We start from the raw sequence: 25,333 nt of genomic DNA on the forward strand, positions 1-25,333 counted from the left end.
AACAAATGTTATTTATTTTTTCAACTTTTTTGGTTAATCCAACTCTGCCTCCAATGAAATATACAAAGTTTTCCATCGATAAAAATACTGAAATAATATTCATTCATAGTTAGTCACTCTTTGTACAATCTCAACAATAAATTATCGAAGTAACTTTATTCTTTAACCTCGATTATTAAATTCTCCTCAAATCTCTACGATTCTGGAGGAAATCGATCTCTAGTAAGAAACTTCATCCTGTTCTTAACCCCTCGCAGGCTCGAAGAGGAGGAAAAAGGTGCACGAGTACGCGTGTCGTGATAATTTTGCCAGTTTTCCACCAATTAAAATCAGCAGATTCTCGTGAAATCATCTTAAACACAGCTTAGAAACAGTAATGGGCAACATTTGAATAAACTATATAATAATAATCGCAATATCAAAGGAGATTGCAACACGTAATACACGCTACGAATAAATTATTCCAGTTATTCCAGCATTTTAACAAATTTTTAATTTTTAATTATTCTTTCAACAAATTAACCGCCCGGTTAGAAACATCCAGTAGTACAATGAAATATCAGTATAATTAAATCATGAATTAGAATTAGAATCACGCCAATTGTGTATAAAAAATCGAACCGGTTAATTAATTAAATTGAATGGATTTTTATTAGGATAAGAAAAATTTTCTTAATCTCAATGCCAATGATCCAATTCTTAACCATGGAGTAATTTTTAATTTTTAATTACTCTTTCAATCCCAATACCAATGATTCGATTGTTAACTATGAATAATTTTTAATTTTTAATTACTCTTTCAACAAATTAACCGCCCGGTTAGAAACATCGAGTACCACAAAGAAATATCTCAACGATCCTGTTTTTAATCATGGAGTAATTTTTAAATTTTAATTACTTTTTTAACAAATTAACCGCCCGGTTAGAAACATCCAGTAGTACAAAGAAATATTCGTACAATTAAATCGAATTAGAATCACACCAAATATAAAAAATCGAACCAATTAATTGATTAAATTCAATGGATTTTTATTGGGATAAGAAAAATGTTTTTAACCTCAATGCCAACGATTCGATTCTTAACTATGGTGTAATTTTTAATTTTTAATTACTCTTTCAACAAATTAACCAGCCGGTTAGAAACATCCAGTAGCACAAAGAAATATCCGTACGATTAAATCACGAATTAGAATTAGAATCACGCCAATTGTGTATAAAAAATCTAACTGATTAATTAATTAAATTCAATGGACTTTTATTGGGATAAGAAAAATATTTTTAACCTCAATGCCAACGATTCGATTCTTAATCATGGTGTAATTTTTAATTTTTAATTACTCTTTCAACAAATTAACCGCCCGGTTAGGAACATCCAGTAGTCTAATGAAATATCAGTATAATTAAATCACGCCAATTATGTATAAAAAAATCGAACCGGTTAATTAATCAAATTGAACGGATTTTTATTGGGATAAGAAAAATGATTTTAATCCCAATACCAACGATCCGATTCTTAACCATGGAGACGAATTGAGAGAAGAAATTATTATATTCATTTCCTCTAAATATTTTCTAGGTGGAGATGCTATATCAACGATACTTTCTACGAATGAACCAGAGCAACATGACGCACGTTCTTGGCCTATTGGCGGGACTGGCTCTCGCTCTAGGCGTGCTACTGCTCCTCAAATTGTTTCTCGATGGCAACCAACGATTTTTCGATACTTTGGAAAGACCGGAAAACTTATTTCTAGCGATAACGTTGATCACTTGTGTCGCCATCTACGCCGGTAAGTATATTATCCCAGGGCAAGATCTTACACGAGATGCAACCGAGATAAAAGCCCGTATTCACTGTAAGAAGAGAGTTAAAGGAATTCAACTAATTACAAGTCTCGTTTAATGATTTAACATTTAATCATTTGCACTCGTATTTAAGAAGAGTTTACTTTTCAAAATATTTTCATATTGAAAATATTGAAGGTTAACTTGCCGTTCTAGTAGAAGATATTTGAAAAATACATAAATTTTATCCCAATCCAACTGATCAATGAAAATCTATATAATGTGCGTATTTATTATATTTTTCGAAATTTTTAAAAAATAATGAAGCGAAACTAACTTGCAAACTGGAAGGAACGTACAGGAATATTCCTCTCGAAAACACAATCTTGTAATATTTACAATAACGATAATATATACATAAAACAAGCATGAAAAACGAGCAAAAAAGTGAAAATGATACAATGTTGAAGAAAAAAATTACATTTTGTAATTTTGCATCGTGCGATATCGTTCGAAACAGTTCCCAGCAGTTGTAATCCTGTTGGTTTTCCACAACGAAAGAGGAAAAATCATTTATCTTTTATTTATTCGTTTTACTTTATATAATACATTTAAAGCAAAAACTAAAAGAAAACGTTGTTAACAAGAGTTCCTAAAACGTAATATTAAATACAAAATATAAAATGATAAAAGAATGACGACCATACGAGTGCAAAGGGTTAACAATCGAAGATTATTAAAACGAACTTCATTTCGATTAACTTCGAATCGTACTGTCAGCTATAATAAATGTCACTCAAGGATCATCGAAATTTTTAATCAATTACTTTTCCAACATCGATACACTGGCCTCGACTCGTCCTCCAACCCCCTTTTAATTCGCATTTTCACAGAAAATAACGATTCGAGGAACAATCAAGTTAGAACAAAATAGAATTCGGATTGGTTCGCGTGAAAGAATAATTAGAATCGATTTACTGCAATTTCATAAAACAATTGTCGTACTCCTTCGAGTAACAATTCGATTAATGTAAAACGTTGAAACGTTCGAGAGTCATTTATTTAGTTTTCAAGCTGAAACAGAATTGACGAGAAGATTCACTTTTGCTAATTAATCAACGTTGAAACGATTTATCAATTTCGGATAATCCAACCTAACCTAACCTAACCTAACCTAACCTAACCTAACCAAATAAACATCGAACGACACATTCTGGAAATTCTGTTCATCGATCGCTCGTTATCCTCTGCTAATTGATATCGCCAAATTTTTCAGATTATTTTTTTTTTTTTACGCACGAGACGGAAAAAGATCCGATTTTAATTATCTTAGCGAGAATCATTCTTTTTTTTTTTTTTTTTTAACTTTCGTTTCGATTCGACCCACTTCCGTCGCGTTAATTAAAATCTCGAATAAAAAAAAAAAATTCTGCGTTCGATACGCGAGAAAGGGTGGGAGAAATATCGAAATGCCATCCCCTTATCAGAAGCGGTGATCGAAAGGTGTGAGAGTCGCTTTTTCAAACCTGATAAAATGTTTTTCTCTTTCCTTTTTTTCATCTCCTTCTCCTTCTCCCTCCTTCCAATCCAACTTTTCCCTCTGAGAGGGAAACCTAGCGTGTTTCCAGAGCAGAAGAACGAATTTCAAAGCGCGAAACGATAATTTTATCATTCCAAAAGTTAAAAGTTTTCGATTAAGACGCAACTTTTTACGAACGCGTGTGCAAAACGAGGAGGTTGGTTTGTTCAACGTAACATTAGAATAATGAATTACGATTTCTAGAGTGAGGGGAAAATATTTAAGATTTTTATTAATCATTCTTCGAACGACGACTCGTTCATAAGAGTTCAATAATTTTTCTGAAAAAATATATACGCACGTTCGAAATATACTATCCTAAATAAATAACAATTAACTAGGGATCCCTAGAATTATTTTCTAGTAATAACGCTCTAGAAAAAGAAAAATCTCAATTCAACTAAGCATCGATCGTACATATCGTCCATTTTTCTAATTCGAAAAATACAATAATACAATAAATTATTTTATTTTTTTAAACTTTAGACACCTACCGGAGAAACGAGCTAACAAGCTTTCCTCTCGATGGGCAAAAATCCCTACTCCTCTCCCTTCCCTCACAAGTAAAATCCATATAAAACCAACCAATTTTCTCATCCAACCTCGATTCAAAACCTTCCTCCTTCTTCGCAGCGTGAAAAAGAAAAAAAAAAAAAGTGTCTCAACTTTTCCCCCAGCTGTTAAGAATAGGAAGAAATATCTGGTAACTTTTTCGAACGTCCTGTTTCTGTTGCAGCACTGGTCGCGGCTATATCCAGGCCGGGGATGAACGAGATCTGGTTGGCGGGGGTGAGCGGGATAGTGCTGGTCACGTTGCTCGCGCTCCAAGTGTCGCTCAACGTGCATCTGGCGCTCGGGTCGAAGGAGCATCGCAGCGGGGGCCCGCTGGCCGCGGCCTGGGCCGTTTGCTTCTTCATCTACATGGCGTACGCGCTTCTCCCTATAAGGCTGCGCCACGCGTGCATCGCAGGCCTAGTTTTCTCCGTGGCGCACCTGATCGGAGCCTTCGTCCTCTACCCTTCCTACTATCCGGCCATGATGGAACACGTGAGTGATTCTCATTCTTTTCATTCTTCTCATCCTCGATTCTCTCGAATGCGTGTGAATTTTTTTATTTTTGGAATGTTCTATATTCTACAGTAGAACAGATTTCTTAATAATTCTTCTTCTCTGTATGTAATTTTAATTGGGGTTGGGAAGGTAGTTTCGTTTTCTCGCACGAATCAATCAATTTTAAACTGTGTTGTTGTTGTTATATATGGAGAGTTTGGTGAATTTATCTGTATGTTGGTATCTTATGGTGTATTTATCGAGGGAAAAATTTGAATTGAAGTCGATCGGATCGAGGATGGGTTTTTATTGGGTGGGAAAGAATGCGGGGCAAGAATGGATTTCTTAAGGTTTCTTTTCGAAACGAGTTTTTAACGAGTTGGAAGTTTAATTTCGATGCACGCCAACGATAAATTAATCTCTCGAGCAAAGTAAGTTTTCGCGGTAATCGTGTCGTCGATAGTTCCGTTCCGTTTCAACGAAGATCGTTCCACTTTGGAACGAGGAGTGAGATTCGTCGAGTGCAATTTCCGTTAAAAATCCCCCCGATCTAGGGAATTTCGATAACCGAAACCTGTTCCAGGAAATTCGAAGCTAGCCGAGAATATCAAGCGAAAGCCCGCAACTGTGTCAACAGCTGCTTTGTCCTAATGAAAATCGTTCAGCTTTTGAGAATCGTCAAGTGCAATTTCCGTTAAAAATCCCCGGGACCTAGGGAATTTCGATAACCCAACCTGTTCCAGGAAACTCGAACGCCGCAATCGTGTCAATTGCCGTTTCCAACGTTTCGCTTCGAGAATCGTCGAGTTTCGTTCGAGATTTTTTTACTATAAAATCGCACTTGGAGAATTTCGATAAAATAATCTGTTCATACGAAGAAGAAAATTCATACGAACGTTAATCACTAATATTAATCGTCGATATTTTATTTTCAACAAAAATTATCTCGCTTTGACAATCGTCAAGTGCGATTTCCGCGCAATCTAGGGAATTTCGAGTCGGCCCAACCTGTTCTAGGAAATTCGAACGAGCACTAATATCGCGAATATCAAACGACGTAATCGTGTCAATATTCTGTTTCGTTCCACTTTCGTCGAGTGTGATTTCGGCTAAAAATCACGCGATCTAGGGAATTTCGAGTCGGACCAATCTGTTCTAGGAAATTCGAACGAGCGTTAACCGTAATTATTAATAGAAACGACGCGATCGCGTCGATAGTCGATTCGTTCCATTTTCGTCGAGTGCGATTTCGGGTAAAAATATGTGATCTAGGGAATTTCGAATCGATCCAATCTGTTTTACGAAATTCGAATGAGCGGTAACCGCGAATATCAAACGACGCAATCGTGTCAATATTCTGTTTCGTTCCACTTTCGTCGAGTGTGATTTCGGCTAAAAATCACGCGATCTAGGGAATTTCGAGTCGGACCAATCTGTTCTAGGAAATTCGAACGAGCGTTAACCGTAATTATTAATCGAAACGACGCGATCGCGTCGATAGTTGATTCGTTCCATTTTCGTCGAGTGCGATTTCGGGTAAAAATATGTGATCTAGGGAATTTCGAATCGATCCAATCTTTTACGAAATTCGAATGAGCGGTAACCGCGAATATCAAACGACGCAATCGTGTCAATATTCTGTTTCGTTCCACTTTCGTCGAATGCAATTTAGGCTAAAAATCGCGCGATCTAGGGAATTTCGAATCAGTCCAACCTGTTTTACGAAATTCGAACGAGCGCTAATATCGCGAATATCAAAGGATGCAATCGTATCAACATTTTGTTTCATTCCATTTTCATCGAATGCGATTTCGGGTAAAAATGTGTGATCTAGGGAATTTCGAGTCAGTCCAACCTGTTCTAGGAAATTCGAACGAGCGTTAATATCGCGAATATCAAATGACACAATCGTGTCAATATTCTGTTTCGTTCTACTTTCGAGTGCAATTTAAGCTAAAAATCACGCAATCTAGGGAATTTCGAGTCGATCCAACCTGTTTTACGAAATTCGAACGAGCGATAACCGCGAATATTAAACAAGGAAAAATCATCTCGACAAATGTTTTATTCCAACGAAAATCGTTTCATTTTTAGACTCGTCGAATGGGATTTCTGGTGAAAATTATGCAACAACTAGGAAATTTAGAATCTGGGAAATTTCGAATCGGGCTAACCTGTTCCAGGAAACTGGAACGAGCGCTTGTCGCGATTATTAATCGAAACGCTGGAATCGATGCGCGTGAGATCGTGATACGAGCGAGAACACGCGGCCGTATCACGACACACCATGAAGGTCCGGCAGTGTTAATAATAGAGCTTGGTTGAATGGAGAGCCCGATACTAGGGAATTTCGAGAGTACGTTCACCCTGATCTCTACCTATCCGTCCCCACTGACCTGGAAAAATGATTTTTTTTGAAAATAATAAACATCCTGAGGCGTTGGAGGATAAACCACCAGGGGATGAAATTTATTTTTAATCTCGTTCTAATTTTATTTTCAACCAATTTAACTTGACTCTAACTTAATCTGTGTATATCTAATTTGATCCGCTCTGAATTAAATCGACCCGATTTCCTTTTTCCTTTTTCCTTTTTCTCTTTTTTTTTTCAACGCCGAAGGAAATTTTTATAACCTATGAATTCTTTATCGATCGAAAGAAAGGACTTGTTTTTACGAGAATTTGCCAACTGCACATATTTGTGTAGAATTTAAACGTACGAAAATTTACAGAGTACAAATACACGGCAATATTGTATTTGAAGAATAAAAAGGGAAGCTTTATTTAAACTGCGTTGTTAAAAATTCGATTTATATGTATATTAAAAAAAAAAGAAAAAAGAAAAATTGTACAAAAATCCACGGTTCAAATATTAATGATTTGAAAATTTTTGAATTTTATACAGCAATAATAGAATCTCGCTATGATCTGATAATGGTTAAAAATTATTCGTACAATACGTTTGATTTTATTACTAGATTTATTGCTGTTGTATCTTCATATAAAATTTATCGAGACTGATAACTGTGGAAATTTATACGTTTTATGAGAAATTTAAATCTATCTCTCGAATACACGCTACACGCAAAAAGATAAAAAAAAAAAAAAAAAAAAAAACATTCAAAACGATGTATATTATATTTATGATATTTAAATAATGAAACTGTATCTTTACTTTAGTTTCAATTTCAATATCTAAAAATCTAAATTTACGATCTAAATTTATAACTTGAGATTCGTCGAATTTCGCCAATAAAATATCGATTCAATTCTTCAATATTCATATCTTCACTCATAATTTCACTCAAAACTATCATCCCTCCAATATTGTATATTCAGGAACGTAAATTTTATGTTTCTAATTTATTTAATCTAATTATTCAACAGCTAAATAAATTACTGCAAGAAACAAACCTAACCTAACTTTTTCCAACTCGAACCGTAACCTCGCGAATTAATAATCATAAATTAGAAACGAGTTTAATCGAAATCGAAAACATGAATGCACCACCAACAATTACTATTAATGCACAGAATTCGAGATCGATCAATCGTTCAAGAAATCATAATGGAACGAGTGACGTAAAGCCTCTAATTATCGAGAACGTTCCAAGTCGACGGCGATTCCCCATTTCCGATTCACGGGACAAATCCCCTAGACAACAATGCGGCGAGGTAACAAGCTACTAAGTTGGCAGCGCGTAACGATCGCGAGAATTGTTATCATTCGAAATTATACGATCGATACAACGCGATTCGATGAATATACATACGACTTGCGTAATTCCAAGTGAATCGGGGATTAATATTCGGACAAACGGGGCCACATTGTGTCGTTTTGAATGGGTAACGTGACTTTGTCGATGGATTCGGAGCGGATTCAAATTCAATAAGCTAATTCGCGTATATCTGATCGAAGAATCAAAGGTTAAAATCGAATGTTAAGGTATAGGGAATTAAACGAGGAAATCTAGAGATATATCTAGTGAAGAAATTCGCGTATATCTGATCGAAGAATCAAAGGTTAAAATCGAATGTTAAGGTATAGGGAATTAAACGAGGAAATCTAGGGATATATCTAGTGAAGAAATTCGCCTATATCTGATCGAAGAATCAAAGATCGAATGTTAAGGTATAGGGAATTAAATGAGGAAACATTAATTATCTAGGGATATATCTAGCGAAGAAATTAAAGTTCACAAAGGTGAATCTAATAAAGATAATTTCTCTTTTAATTTGAAGATTCCAAGAGAAAATGGAACGATTCTTGCTTTTATTTTTTTGGAAATTGGAATAGATATGGTTGGAACGAATTGAAAAACTAATTTTTAAAAACTAATTCTTTTAATTTTTAGAGATTAGAACAGAGTATTGAATGAATCGAAGAAATTGAACTTTTTATAAGAAAATTCGGTGTAACAAATTGAAATTTACAAAGGAAAGTCTAATAAAGATTGATAATTCCTGATTTCAGCTTGAAGATTCCAAGAGAAAATGGAACGATTCTTGCTTTTATTTTTTTGGAAATTGAAATAAATATAGTTGAAACGAATTGAAGCTCCTGAATTGGATTGATCCTTGCTTTTAACTTTAAGAAATTAGAATAGAATATTAAATATAGAATAGGGAATGGAAGAAATTGAACTTTTTAAATGAAAATCCCATTTTTTGTTTTCGATGTTTGAAATTATAGAATGAAACCGTATGAAGCTTTGGTTTCCAAATTAATCGAATGTAAAATTTGACATCCAATTAGCTCTCATATTGTTCTCGCAACGTATGCAGATCTCGATTAATTCCCTATGCTTTGTCGAAAAGAGTCAGCCGGATCAAAGAGGAAAATTGCTTCGACTTTCATCGTCTCCAGAATCGAGAATACTTCGAGAATACTTTTTTCCACCCTTCCTGTTCTTCTATTATCTCTTTTCTTTTTTAATCAAATTTTTACATTCTCGAATTTTTGATATAATTAATTTTTATTTTTATTATCTCGCGAAAAATGATAATTTTGACTTTCTTCTATTCTAATTTGCATTATCTTTGATTAAATATTTCAAATATCTCACGATTTTTCAAGATATCTCGGATTACGGCACTTTCTTTCCATATTTTTTAAATATTTCGACATTTTCAATTTTTCCAATATCGCTCCAATTTCTCGATGCATCGAATATTTTTTTAGGACACTTGAAAATTTTCAGCATTTCCAGTTTTCTTGATATTTTTCCAATGTTTCAATATCTCCACAATTTTTCTAACATCCAACACTCTCTTCCCCTCCTCCTTTCTTTCTCTGGCTTTTCGAAATTTCGATATATTTTCGTATTATTTTAAACTAATTTCAAAATCTCAGAATTTCTCTCTTAAAAAACATTTTAAATATTTCCTAAACATTTTCCTACACGTCTACGCTTTATTTTTACATTTAATTTTTAATCCCTTATCAATTTACCAATTTTTATCATTAACAGAAAATACCAAATAGATAAAAAATTACTCAATTTTATTCAATTATATAATTGCATAAAATAAAACTTAAAAGAAAAAATAATAAATTGAAAAACAATATTAGAAGAACGAAAGATACAAATAAATAAAAAATAATCAATTATTAATGCAATTAATGCAATTAATTATATAATTGCAAAATAAAATAAAACTTAAAAGAAAAATAATAATAATAAAAACTAAATTCAACAACAATATTAGAAGAACGAAAGATACAAATAAATAAAAAATAATCACTTAATTTTATTCAATTATATAATTACATGAAATAAAACTTAAAAGAAAAATAATAATAAAAACTAAATTCAAAAACAATATTAGAAGAAAGATACAAATAGATAAAAAATAATCACTCAATTTTACTCAATTATATAATTATATGAAATAAAACTTAAAAGAAAAATAATAATAATAAAAACTAAATTCAACAACAATATTAGAAGAACGAAAGATACAAATAAATAAAAAATAATCACTTAATTTTATTCAATTATATAATTACATGAAATAAAACTTAAAAGAAAAATAATAATAAAAACTAAATTCAAAAACAATATTAAAAAAACGAAAGAGGATGTATTCAAGATCGAAAAGGAACTAAATAAAATAAAATTACAGTTCATTTGGAAAAAAATTTTTTTCCTGTTCGATCACATTTCGAAAAATAATTGATTGAATTGAAAGAGTACGCACGACTTGGAACACGATGGAAACGAAAATTTCCCCCCTCCCCCAAAAAAAGAAAGAAAGAAAGAAAAAAAAACTACGCGTGGAATTATTCGAGAATTTTCACGAGTAGATATTCACGATCGGCGCGGCGAACATATGCGGCCACTGATAAGAGATAAGAAAAACAGATCGATGTGGCGCGAAAGCGTAAACCCCCCCCTGTACAAAGAGAGAGGAGTCCCTACTCGGAAATCTCGTGGAAACGGTTCGTTGTTATTGGATTTTCTTCCAGCCCCGGTGTGTCTTCATCCATCAAGCCCCCTCCTCGTTGCCTTACCCCCGACGCTTCCTCGGCCAATTTATTTAGCTTTTATTACACTGAAAGCACGGAATGCACACCTCGAGAGCTCTATCGATAAATTGTCTGTTCGATATATATATATATATATATATATATTTTCCAATCGTCAAATTTCTTTTTTTACTTTCTTCTAACTTTTTCTTTTTCCTCTTCCATTCACGGAATACGATTCACACAGGAAAAATACAATTTAATCGGATCGTTTCTCGAAGAATTGGAGAAGCGTGCTGCTTATACTCGTCTCGTTTGTGGAGAGTAATGGAGGAGAGATGTAGGAAAATTGTATTTAAAGCGGTTGGAAAGTAAAGGAAGAGAGTGGTTTTGATTTAATTAAGAGTAATTCGAGGTACCGATCTGTCGGTTAAAACTTGCGATCCGTCGAGATGGAAATATAATGATTTTAATTGGTGGGTAATTGGTTTCGATGATGAACGAATGGATTTAATGATTTAGATTTATTCAAATTGGTGAAAAAAATAATCATTCGATGAAGAAAGTGTTTATATGATTTTCTTAGGAAGATTGATTTGGGAAGGGAAATTAAATTTTATTCGAATCCTTGAATATCGAAAGAAATTCACGATTTTGTGACTATTGGTATTAAAATTATCAATTGATCGATTCGAGTTTCTTGGACGAAGTAAAATTTATCAATTTGGAAAAGATTAATTTCTTTCCTCGTTTAAAAGTAAAAATTGGAAAAAGGATATTTAATTTTCTTAGTTGGGAACATGTTTCTCAATTTAACAGATTAATTAACAGGAAGGTTATCCTTATCGCGAATCTTTCATTATCTTCTCAAATAAACAGCGCAGTTAATTAGCACCGGTAGGAAAATAATAAGGTGGATCGTAAGGATTCCCTTGGAGGGAAGATTGAATAAGATCAGAAGTTTAAAAGACCATCCGGAACTTCTGTCCGATGGAAAGGGAAATCATCTTCAATCATATCTGATTGAAACGTGAGGAAAATGTCGAAAGCTTTTTAAGAATAAAGTTTTTAATCAATCTTCGATCATCAAGAATGATTCCTTTTAATTAGCCTGCTTTGCCAATAGAAAAGATTTATTAATCACACAATCTATCTTATCTAATGTGAAAAAATTAGATAAAGTTAGAGAAGAATTAGATAAAGTGATAATTGATCTACAACTAAGAATTTACCTGCAACAAAATCAAACAAATCTAAACTATTTACTCTAATAACTGAAACTAAAATATTCTATACAAAATGTCATGGTACAGATTAAAAAAAAAAAAAGAAAAGAAAACTAATTGATCTATAGCTAAGAATATAGGGATCCTTAGATTTTATAAGAAATAATTTACCTGTAACAAAATCACACAAATCTAAATTACTTATTTTAATAATATGAAACTAAAATGTTCTATATAAAATTATTATTGTACAGATTAAAAAAAAAAGAAGAAAAGAAAACTAACTGATCTATAGCTATGAACAAATATGGATCTTTAGATTTTATAAGAAATAATTTACCTGCAACAAAATCACACAAATCTAAATTATTCACTTACTTTAGTAATATAAAACTAAAATGTTCTACATAAAATTATTATTGTACAGATTAAAAAAAGGAGAAAAGAAGAAGAGAAAACTAATTGATCTATAGCTAAGAACATAGGGATCCTTAGATTTTATAAGAAATAATTTACCTGCAACAAATCTAAATTATTTACTTTAGTAATATGAAATTAAAATATTCTATACAAAATATCATGATATAAGTTAAAAAAAAAAAAAAAAGAAGAAAAGAAAGTTAATTGATCTAAAGTTAAGAACAAATATGGATCCTTAGATTTTATAAGAAATAATTTACCTGCAACAAAATCATATAAATCTAAATTACTCACTTACTTTAGTAATATGAAACTAAAATGTTCTACATAAAATTATTATTATATAGATTAAAAAAAGGAGAAAAGAAGAAGAGAAAATTAATTAATCTATAGCTAAGAACATGGATCCTTAGATTTTATAAGAAATAATTTACTTGCAGCAAAATCACACAAATCTAAATTACTTACTTTAGTAATATGAAACTAAAATGTTCTATACAAAATTATTATGGTACAGATTAAAAAAAGAAGAAAAGAAATTGATCTATAACTAAGAACATATAGATCCTTAGATTTTATAAAAAATAATTTACCTGCAACAAAGTCACACAAATCTAATAATATGAAACTAAAATATTCTATACAATATATCATGATACAAGTTTAAAAAAAAAAGAAATTTATCCAGAGATGAAAAAAAGTATCCCATGACTAGAAATATTATGTAGAAAAGAGATACAATTTCTAATATATTCCTATACCTGGAAGAAAATTTCTCTAGAGAAAATTTAATCCCTAAACTCAAATTTCATAGGATACACTGAAAGTGTATCGAAACCGAGACAGGGTATACAATCAAAGGAGTGTCTGGAACGTGACATCCAGCTGTATTAAGAGGAGGAAGCGTCTTCTCAAGGCTATGTCCAATACCCTTTGAACACCAGATTGTTCAATTCTGATAGCTGCTAGAAGCTCGAGGTCAAAGTAACGACAGGCACGTTAACTAGAAACGCTGAAAAAAAAAGAAATAAAATTCGTTGGCAGTTTCCACCGGAAAGGTTTGATAAAAATTCTGCAATATTTACGACTTCTTGCAAATTCTCTAAAATTTGCAACGAAGAGAGAAACTGCTAAAATATTGATTAAAAATTAAAAGTCTCTTTAAATTTTTAAAAATTATACTCCGAGGATAAATTTACCTCACATGAATTAACGATAGATTTTTGAAACGAAATTTCTTTAAATTTCTCCAAGGATAAATTCTAGGGATAAATTAATGGATCACACGAATTAACGATTTGGTAATTTCGAAACGAAACTGAAGAAACGTGGAGAAAAATTGAAAATTCCAACGATGAAATATAGAATTTTTACATTAGAGTAAAATTTATATAAATTTGAAAATGAAGGAAGATCGATGGTTCCCACCACAATTTACACCCTCGCAAACTTGCCTCGATACTTTCGACGCGCTTCCTGATTTCACGCACGAGAGTGAAAGCTAATTGACCGAGAGCACGGACCAATTTTCGAAATCGCTCGCGGCTTGGGATTCGCATAAACAAAATTTCATGGGGGGGGAGGGAAAGCCTCGCGGTCATTCGATCAATTTTTGATCCATTTATCGGATCAAACGGGCAAACTTTGATTAAAATTTTCGATATCGATCGATTTTGAAAATAATTGTTAATTTAACCAAAGTGTGACCCATTAATATAATATTGGCTGATTGAAAATTAAATAATTGGATTAATAGCATTTCCATGTCTATAATTTTCTTGAAAATAATATTTCAAATGATACTTACTTATGTGATAATCGATATCCTTTCTGTATTTAAATAATCTTATATTAATTCACGATTGAAATAATATTTTTTTAAAAGGCAATACTATTGCCAACGATTATCATTTTATCGCGACACCGATTTGCACATGATGAAAGATTAATTTGCTTAATCAGGAAATATGCTATTATTATATTACCAATATTATATAATATAATATAGTACTGAACGAGCATAGTGACAAAGTAATAACAAAAATTACTCCCCACCTTTCAGATCTAGGGAAAATTCAAAAGACGAGAGGTCATTGGTAGTTGCTATCTTCTATGGCAATTTGCCAGGTCTACGCTTTTTTAATTTCCTTCTCCCAAAGAGAGAAAAAAAAAATCATAGAAGCTAATTATATTAACAATTATCTTGTATAGAATCTTGGATAAACGAGACTAAATCACAATTATGTATAATAATATTTTCCAATTTTCTAAATTTGATTCTCGTTTTTTTAATTTATATTTATTTTATAAAAATTGATTGTTATACGAAAACGTATAGAGATTTTTGTGATAATTTGATCAATTCTACTTATAATTGACAAGCATACCAGAAAATACATTAACTATCCTATCTAACTCTATATTTAAAAGATGGCAAAAAAACAAGCGTACCAACACACTCTCCACGCTTCTCGCACATAATATCCGGGCGCAAAAAGCCTACACTAGGGAGAACGTTCCGGAACGCCTCCGACATCCGAGCTTGACACACTACTTTTACACTCTAAATTTACGTACCATTTTCCTGAAATCGACCGACGATTGATGAAAATAAAAATCTTAATTGTAATTATGTATATTCGCGATTAAAATAATAAGATAACTAGTAAAGAAATATTACTAGATTAGAGATTGATAAAATTGTTATTTGTAATTTGCAATATTTCATAGGAGATGTAATATTGCGATTACAAATTGTTATGGAATTGATAATAATGAATGAAATAACAGTCGTAGCAAAGCAATTTCACAGCAATTTCACATACACATATATGCACAATACGTCGTGCATGATATATACATTAATACATCGTTAGTCGCTGAGAAATTGTTATAAGATTATAAACTATCATCATAGGTCATCATGCCCATCACCTCTTTCCCAACCAAGCACTACCTGGACACGTGAATGAGGTTATGGGCAATGGATACACAAGGGATTGAATCTAAAAATCCTGAGCTAAAAAAATATACTATTTTCTCTCTAATATCTTTTGATTTATCGTTTAATTTTATTTCAAACTATATTTTGAAAAAAAAACTTTTTTACAATAGAAAAGACTAAATATAAAATATAAAAGTGGAAAATAAAATAATTTATCCTATAATAAATTATTAATAGAAATAATCTCAACCAATATATATTTGTTTTTAAATATATTTTTGAAAACAAGAAAGCAATGTTTAAAATAGCTTTGATTACAAAATTTATCTATCACAAATTGTCTTTTTGCACATAAAATTTCATAAACTTTTATGATAGAAATAAATTTATCATCTTTATGTTTCAAAGATAAAATAATTAAAATATTAGAAATGCTAGGAAGTTCATTAATATTAAAAAAAAAAAAAAATGCGAAGTGTAAGAAAACCTAACCTAAACTAACGAATAAAACACAGAAAAATAAAAGTATTCCTCATCATCATAATTAATACCAACTGTCTCTATGCTCGTTCAAAATTCAAGTAATACAACCAGTTACTCGTGTCGATTCCGATTTTTCATTTTACGACATGATTGAGTAACCAGAGGAATAAAAATACATGCGACTCACCACTAGATACGAAGAATCTGCGTTGCTATTAATACATCGTGAAAATTATAAATTGTCAAAATCGTGGAAAAAATCTATAACAAAACAAAATATATTATAAGAAAATACAAAATATAAAATAAATTAAAACAAAATGTATAAAAATAAATACCTTCGTATGGATGTTTGTCTTAACCTCTTGAGAGAAACATTGACTAGATTGTACATATACATACTCGACATTAAAAAAAATATATATATATATCAATGGATAGGAACAATCTAATCACTGACTCTAATTTTACGTATTCTCTAAAGAATTAAAAAAACTACGCAACAAATAAAGAACACACAATATATCACATGGCGTCTACATATCGAAAATTTTCCCGCACTCGAATTCATCAGCAATCAGCTAATAATCTGTACAAAAGAAAACCAAAACTTTCAAACAAAGGTATAAAATGTATAATTATTAAATAATTATGTTAAAATATAAAATAATACGTATTAATTAAACGATAAAAGATATTTATACAACAAATATTATGCAGTAAAACGATTACACACCTCACGGAAAAATAACGCTTCCATCACCACGAATATCGATAGCACAATGTCGCTCCGAGCCATAATAATCGTATCGAATTTCAAATTGGAGAGGGGAGACTGTTCGACTATAATAAGTCGATTGTAACTTGGGAAGGTTATAAGAAGTTTCTTGAGCAAAACAAATACAGAAATAATAAATTTAGCATGGACGATAGACGTATATATTATATATACGTATATATTTAACGAAATATATATTTATAATAGTATATAAATAATTTAATTTAAAGAAATAAAAATTAAATACGTCTACTTTTGATAGAAAAAAACTTTGATAAAAAACAATAGCAGATTTGTAAGAAAATCGAATTGATTATAAATCGTTATAACACGCATATGACAGAAATTATTTCCTTCGAAATCATCCATAATACAATCAAACAATACATAAATAAAATATAAATAAAAATTAAAATTGTAAAATAAATACATAAAAATTAAATTATATTGAATTAAAACAATAATTGTATTGATAACCTCACTAGACAAAAATCGAAGGGAAACGATTAAAGAAATTTAATAAACTAATTGATTTTATTATCACAATATTTAATGAATAATTAAATAAATATGGTTAAAAAAAATTTATAAATTTAATAATAAAACAGGAATAATTACTTACTGCGTAATTGAAATCAAACGTCTCAAGTCGACATATCACGATAATTTTCGACAAACGAATGACGCAACGCTTGTCTAATGGCATTTTTTAATTGGTTGGTTTGTCTACCTTTCTAATTGGCTGCAACAAGAATTCTTATCGCCTCAAAATCGCGTGGAAAATTTAAGTGTTATAAAATACATATTAATTATGACTTTAAAATTTTTGAAAACCTAAAACATAAAAATATATTAATTATTTATTATATATATATCATCTAATTAATATTATATATATATATATATATATATATATATATATATATATATATATTATATTGATAAAATTTATTTTTTACTTTTTTGAAACAGAATTTCATATTTTTGCCTCGTATTATATTTCTATTTATATGGTTTAAGTGTTTTATACGTATAATATGCAGATAAAATAATATGCAGGATATTTTTAGAATATTTAAATAAAATAGTTTCAATTTTAAAAAATATATAGATTAATATGTAGTAATATTTCAAAAAAAATTGAAATATTAAAAAAAGTGAATTAATTTTGAATAAAATTTCATCAAAGTAAAATGAGTGATAAAATGACGAAATATAAAGACGAAGAAAAGAAAAAAAAACGAATAAAAAGGAAGGAAAAAAAAAATTATGAGATAAAGAATCAAAATGAGAAAAGAAAGATTTTATCGGACCGTATCTAATACGATTACTCACTGTTTGAGTTATTTCACGAATAAGAATAAAAAAAAAAAACGATACTTCAGAATAATAGGTACAATAGAAAAATGAAATAGAATGAAGAAATATAAAATTTTAAGAAATATAAAATTCCCATTGTCCAGAATTTTTTTCATGTATATTTGTATAAAAATCCCTCTCTTAATTAAAAAAAGAATACATTTTTTTATTATCATTTTTATCATAAAGCAATCACAATTTTCAATAATTTAATCCTTTGAGGGATTACAATGATAAATAAGAGAAATAAAAGATAAAGGAGGAAAGTAAAAGATACATGGATATTAAATCTACGATTTAATGTTACGTGATAATAAGAATAAAAGTATCAAAAATTATTCACAGATATATTACCATTATTATTTAATATCTTAGAAAAGATAACGATAAATTCGTGCAAAGAACAATATCACTCTTGAGACTTTAAACTTTTTTAAAAACTCGCCTTTACCCGCGCGGTTTAAATGAAAAAAAACGAATAACGAACGTGAAATCAAAGAAATCCAATCACGAATTGACTCGAATCGATTCGAGTCTAGAGTCCAATGTTTCCAACCAGTTGCACCACAGGGAGAAAGATAGGAATTTTTCCAAGTTTTCCCTCTACGAAGAAAAGAGTGAACGACGAGCTAGCGGAAGACGATGATGAAATCGTTCTGTCCCTCGAGAAACTTGCAAATTCAATTACGAGCGTGACCGGTCGCTCTAATGGCGGCAACTCGGACTTCGGACTGCCAGTTCGAACGAAGGAAAAGAACCGGAAACGAAGGAATCTCCTAGAAGAATAAACAACTCCCCCCACCTCCTTCCCTTGGGAAAGAAACTTCCACGACCGCGAAACGATGCAAGCGAATATTTTACCATCGTGCGTATCTTCTCGCGTTTGAAGAGAGGTGGGGTGAGGAAGAGGAAGAAGTAGTGGGGAGGAAGAAGTAGGAAGGCAGAGAGGCAGGGAGGGGGAAATTTTCTTCGTGTGGCGTTGACAATCGTTGAGCGAAGAAAGTTTTATTCGAGAATTTTTTTGTTCGTCGATTTCTTTGGTTAAGATAGAATTTCGCGTGTTTATCGAGGCGTGTATTTTTTCAAGATGAAACGAACGAGACGTAAGATGATTATTTGTAACGAAGATGTATTTGGAATTATTTTATGATGGATGGTTATGTACGACAAATTTATCTTCTTCTCTGTGTATTTTTATTATTCGAAGAGGAACGTTATAAAAATTGATAATTGGATTTTTTTTCTTATCGTGGATAAATATTTTTAACGTATGATGCTATAATTCGTTTAATTCGAGTTCTGTGTAGAAATATTATTTCCACACGCGAGTGAACGCATACATCGTTGACAAAAGGTGACAAAGATTAATACGAGGCATGATTAAATGAAACCTCGTACATTGTTCCAACGCGAGTGTATTATCCGTTCTTCGAGAATAAATTTTCTTTTCCCTTGATAAGGACACGCGGTTCGTAATATCCGTAAATACGGATTCGAACGAATATGCGAATTAAATCCGCAGTGAAAGAAATAAAACCGTGGAAATCCTGTTAAAGTGGAAATTGGTATGTTGAAACGCGATAAACTGGTTATTTATAAAAAGAGAAATCCGCAATTCCCGATAAATCTTTCAAATGTGCTTATTGTGTTAATTTTCCAGGTCAGCTATTGTATTGCAACTTCAAGGATCGTACGAGACGATTTGTTTATTTATTGCTTTATCGATTTCGATTTCGAAAAGTTCCCTAGACTCGAAGAAATGTTTAGGGGAGGATAAATAATTCCCTAGAATAATCGAAACGTTCCTAATTCATTCTCCTTCAGGTATTTTTACACTTATTTGAGCATTATATTACAGCTTTAACTTTAACGATCGTACGAAACGTTATTCATTTATCGATCATTTCGAAAAAATTCCCTAGATTCGAAGAAGTGTTTAGGCAAAGAGAAATAATTTTCTAGAACGATCGAAATGTTTCTAATTCACTTTTCTTCAACGTTTCTACGTGTATTTCTGTATTGTATTGCAACTTCAATTTCAATCATACGAAACGATTTATTTATTTATTATTTCGTCGATGATTTCGAAAGAAATATTCCATAAATTCTATAAAGAAATGTTTAGGGAGAGAGAAATAATTCCCTAGAACAATCAAAACGTTTCTAGTTCATTTTCCTTCACCGTTTCCACACCTATTTGTTATTCATGTATTCTTTCATTTCCATGGGGAGGAATACAATGACTTAGAGACACTCGAGGGAGTCAATTCCCCGAAAGAATCCATCTCCTGAAGAAATTACATTGTTTTCCACCCGCCATTAACATAGTTACGAGGGAAATCCGCGTCGTCCGTTATTAGGGGAAATCCCCGATCCTGTATCTTTAGTCTTCTGAAAGAGAGAGAGAGAGACACAAAGATTCTTTATTTTCTTAATTTAACATAACAGTATCGGACTTGTTTCGAACATTAAACGTACTAAAACTTGGGTTTTAAAACGTTTTAAAAATATTATTTATAGAGAGTAAAGAATGTAGCAATAAAATTAACTGTTCGATTAACACAAATGAAATTAAAAATGTGCTAAATTTTATTTTTTTTTACTCGATAGAAAGAAAGTTATTTTTTTTTTTAAATTTATCTTAACATTGGATTTGGAAAAATGGATTATTTATTCGATCTAAGAAAATTTTAAATCATAAAATGTCCATCCCATAATAATCGTTGCAGGGGTATCGAATATTTTCAACTTGATTTAGTCTACAAAAAAATTGTGGAAGAGAATTGCAACGAAGCTTCGAGCTTCTAAGGAAGAATGGAATTCGAATAATGGAGAAAAAGGGCAAAGACTCCAAGAGGAGGGGAGGAAATTTTAATGATGTAAAAGGATGAGAAAAATACCAGGAAGAAAGAATTGCATGGATTAAGTAGTAGCGAAGAGTTAATCCAGTTAATGAAAAAGAAAAGTGTAGGAAGGATCGATCGAAAGATGTTGCATCGTCAAAACAGAGTAACAAGAAGGAGGAACAAAAAAACTAGTTGCGAAAGAGAAAAGAAATAAACATTGTTATCCTCCGACGGAGAAAAAAAGAACAATTCAATGATTCAACGGGAGATGAACGAGAAAAACATTCGTAACAATAACAAAGTAGAATAAAATATCAAAAAAATCATGAAACGAGACATTGAAAGAGAATTGTGACAATGAAACAAAAATGGAAATGAGAAGTAGCAAGATGTAGAGGTACCAAAAAAAAAAAAAAAAAAGAATTCAGAAATATGAGAGTATTGTAAATGTTTCTTCTTTCAGGGACATGAAGAGAGCGTTGCTGATATGAAAATATGAAAAATTCAATATAGAAAACATGGGAAGAATAAAATAAAATGAGCATTGGAAGAAGAGGAGGAAGAGAAAAGGGAGACGTAAGAAGTGATTGCGATAAAAAACGGAATAAAACAATGCGATGAAAAGGGCCTCCACGAATTTGTATGTACTAGGAAAAGAGGAACCCGTTTAAATTCTAAGGGTGAAGCTCGGCAAACGAGGGGCGGAAGAAACTGGGGCGCTATGAATTTCAAGGCGATGAAAAATGAATGATCCCCCTCCTTGCGGGGGAGGTTTTGGTAGGGGTTCTATAGAAAACATGGAGAATCATCGTTTTACGATGAAAAATCTACTAGGTATTTTCTTTCACGATCATCGCTCGATTTTTCGTAGGAAATAAAAAAGAGAAGAGAAGGGAAAGGAATAAGGAATAAAAATCACTTCTCCAACGTGATTCTTTTTCACGATTTTTTACTATTTTACATTCTCTGAAATTCATATATAATTGTATCGATATAATGTAACGATTAATTATGCTATACTGTAACAATAAACTCGTTAAACTGAAAATCTGAATACTGATTTATCGTACAAATTTTATGAATTTCTAAAATTAATGATTACACTTAATTTTCCTCATATACGTTTATATATGTATTATTACTTTGGATTTTAATTTTAAATTAAATTTAAGAAATGTATATTATAATTCTTGCTTTTTAAGATAATCCATTATTCATCGTCGGTTGTTAATTAAAAATTTCAGATTTTAGAAAGAAATTAATAATAATAATAATACCTTGCTTTCAATCTCGATTTTATAATACGATTTTATAAATTTTTCCAGATTGAAGGGAAAATAAAATTAAATAAGAATTAAAAGAAGGAAAGAAAGAAGATAGAATAAATTTTTGGATTGGTAAATTAATTTTGAATGGGAAAGTATTTTTACTCGCGAACTGTGTTCCGTTTATCGGAACAGTGATTGACATAAATCACTAGAATTCTTGCTTCCGCGTATTGAAATTACTAAAAACATTTCGATGGAAAGGAATTGGGCTGGAAGGTTTTCATTTTTCGTTCAACGTTGGATCAATGCAAACGAATAATACGCGATAATTAATCGGAAAAAACGAGTCGTAACAAACCACGACCGATGGAAAATTACTAATATAATCGATTCTTTTAATCTCGATAACGATTTAAAAATTTTATTTTATCGATCGAAAAATATCACCACGCTTTCTTAAATCTCTTCTCATTCATTAAATGTGAATTTCGTTTAAAAAATTTCTTCTAAAAACTTAAAAAAAAAATAATAATAATAAATTTTAGTACACCAATAATAAAAATTGAAAAATATTCTTATATAAATTTTTCTCTCCCTTAAACATTATTTATCACACAACTGAGAGAACAATCTTATTCAAACACAAATTTAAAAAGAAAAATAATAAAAGGTTAAGAATCGTATTTCGATAATTTCATTCTAGGGAATTATTTTACGCGCCAAAATACAAAACTAAATAATGTCTCGTGTACCAACTTAAAAAAATTACATTATTCGATTAATATTCGATAAAATCAAGCGTGAAATAATCAGAGAGGAGAGAAGAAGAGAGTAAACAATCCAGGATGGATTCGCGACGATTTACTAGGGAATTTTTATCGGCGACGAACTGCAAACGAGGAGGAGATGGAAAAATGTTATCGTAAAGGAGGCCGTGAAAATCGAGATATCGTGGAACAGGTGAAGCGGAAAATTCAATTGCCGTTTCGAGACGTGGGTTGCCATTGGTCGAGCTCAACCGGAAATATGATCGGAAAGAAAGCCATCGAGACACCGGAAATTCGGTTTTTCTTCATTCTTGGTCCTTCCTCTCGTTATTCGAAAACGTCGTAGTAAAATATATAAATCGAAGCGATGAATGATTTCTTTCTTCGAGAAGAAAAAAGATACGAACAATTTTTTTTATTCCCAAAATTTATGAAAAAAAAATATATATATATGTATGTATATAAAAAAAACTCAAGTTTGTGGATATTATTAAAAATTTCCTCGTTTTTAATATTAGTTTTCCAGCTACATCGGAAAAATAATTAAAAATATATCTCTTCACTTTTTCACCGGCCTCGTTTGAATTATTAAAACTCGTCGAAATTATTTCACGAATCTGCTATATATACATATACATATACATATACATATATATATATATATTATACGTAGCGCGAAATTGAAGGAAACGAAACGTGATATCTCGATTTGAAAATTTTTCACCAACTTTTCCTGAAATTTTTATTAAAAATTTTATCGTTTATCAAACATTTTCGATATCCAATTATTGGAAGTAATTTCCAATTTGGAAAATGAAATAGTTAATATTTATTATATCCGATTAATTACATTTAACATCAATAATCACCAATTGGGATCGCAATTAACGTAATCGCCTCGTATTTTATATAACTATTATTCCCCACGGTTTCGTTTTCACTCGTCAGAAGATATATATCTCTCACGGATTAATAAACCAATTGTAACGTTGACTTGACGACGAGATAAACGACATTTTTACGATATTAACCGGCCGTTTACAGTTAACACGAGACTGGTTAATCCCATCAGGGGAACGACTAATTCCAGCCAGCCTTAAAATCGTGCAAACATTTCCCGCCCTCTCAATTTCTAGCCTCATCTCTGTCCAAAGTACTTCGAGTGTAATTAAATTGCCACTTCAATTAAATATTACCGACATTATTAAACGTTATGACTATGATAATCGAATCGAAGTATCGAATCCAATTTCCATCTAGTTCTCCTTAGAATTCCCTAGAAAAAGTTTCTCCCTTTTTTTTAGTTACTTTAATCCTCTTAAGCATTCTTTTTTCCCTTCCCAATATTTGATATTTGAAAACAAGAAAAATACCGATATTATTAAATGACTATGATAATCGAATCGAACTATCGAATCCAATTTCCATCTATTTCTCCTTAGAATTCCCTAGAAAAAATTTCCTCCTTTTTTTTTAGTTTTTTTAGTTTTTTTTAATTCTCTTAAGCATCTTTTTTCATTCCCTCCCCAATATTTGATATTTGAAAACGAGAAAAAATACCAACATTATTAAATGACTATGATAATCAAATCGAACTATCGAATCCAATTTCCATCTTTGAGTTGTATATATATATACGTAACTTCTTTCCATCTATTTCTCTCTAGAATTCCCTAGAAAAGTTTTTCTCTTTTTTTTTAGTTACTTTAATTCTCTTAAGCATCTTTTTTCACTCCCTCCCCAATATTTGATATTTGAAGAAATATCAACATTATTAAATGACTATGATAATCGAATCGAATCCAATTTCCATCTACTTCGCCCTAGAATTCCCTAGAAAAGTTTTTCTCTTTTTTTTTAGTTACTTTAATCCTCTTAAGCATCTTTTTTCACTCCCTCCCCAATATTTGATATTTGAAAACGAGAAAAAATACTAACAATATTAAATGACTATGATAATCGAATCGAACTATTGAATCCAATTTTCATTTACTTCTTCCTAGAATTCTCTAGAAAAAGTTTCCCCTTTTTTTTTTAGTTACTTTAATCCTCTTATCTTTTTTCACTTCCTCCCCAATATTTGATATTTGAAAACGGGAAAAAAAATAACGGATGAAATTCTCAGCCAGGATTTTGAGAATTTTGTGTAAAAAATTTGTATCTACCCCGCGAATATGGAATTTACTGTGAGAGTGAGACAGAGAAAGAGAGAAAATATTTTTGCACCTATCGAACTTCCTTTTGAAATAAAGAAGAGGGAGGTTTATTTGAGAGGAAAGAGAGTACAGTGAAATTCGATTATCTATTTTCTTTGAGAGCGTAGGAATCGCAATTGAAAATGTGCTTTGACTCTTGCGCG

The 25,333-nt window shown here is 31.1% G+C and overlaps 2 protein-coding genes and 1 long non-coding RNA gene across 7 annotated transcripts in view; 2 read left to right on the forward strand and 1 right to left on the reverse strand.

Annotated features, from left to right (window-relative positions):
• LOC551409 overlaps positions 1 to 18,821 on the reverse strand; it is a 73,422-nt gene extending 54,601 nt beyond the window's left edge. For both annotated transcript variants that reach the window (XM_026442283.1, XM_026442284.1), the window contains exons 1-5: positions 18,448 to 18,821; positions 17,357 to 17,568; positions 16,693 to 16,842; positions 16,295 to 16,545; positions 16,144 to 16,217 (exon numbers count right to left, since the gene is read on the reverse strand). The gene's annotated coding sequence lies outside the window, so the exon portion shown is untranslated. The remainder of the gene's footprint in view (positions 1 to 16,143; positions 16,218 to 16,294; positions 16,546 to 16,692; positions 16,843 to 17,356; positions 17,569 to 18,447) is intronic.
• Positions 1 to 25,333, forward strand: part of LOC726514 (adenylate cyclase type 6) — a 99,865-nt gene that overhangs the window by 40,308 nt on the left and 34,224 nt on the right. For all 4 annotated transcript variants that reach the window (XM_016913410.2, XM_026442278.1, XM_026442279.1 and 1 more), the window contains exons 5-6: positions 1,577 to 1,790; positions 4,101 to 4,411. In XM_016913410.2, coding sequence (XP_016768899.2) covers positions 1,577 to 1,790; positions 4,101 to 4,411 — 525 coding nt within the window. The remainder of the gene's footprint in view (positions 1 to 1,576; positions 1,791 to 4,100; positions 4,412 to 25,333) is intronic.
• Positions 19,340 to 21,717, forward strand: LOC100576503. Its single transcript, XR_120199.4, has 4 exons — positions 19,340 to 19,658; positions 19,754 to 19,917; positions 20,823 to 21,336; positions 21,403 to 21,717. It is a non-coding gene; the product is annotated as an uncharacterized LOC100576503 (long non-coding RNA).

Source organism: Apis mellifera, linkage group LG8 (assembly GCF_003254395.2).
Source record: "Apis mellifera strain DH4 linkage group LG8, Amel_HAv3.1, whole genome shotgun sequence".
Taxonomy (NCBI): Eukaryota; Metazoa; Arthropoda; class Insecta; order Hymenoptera; family Apidae; genus Apis; species Apis mellifera.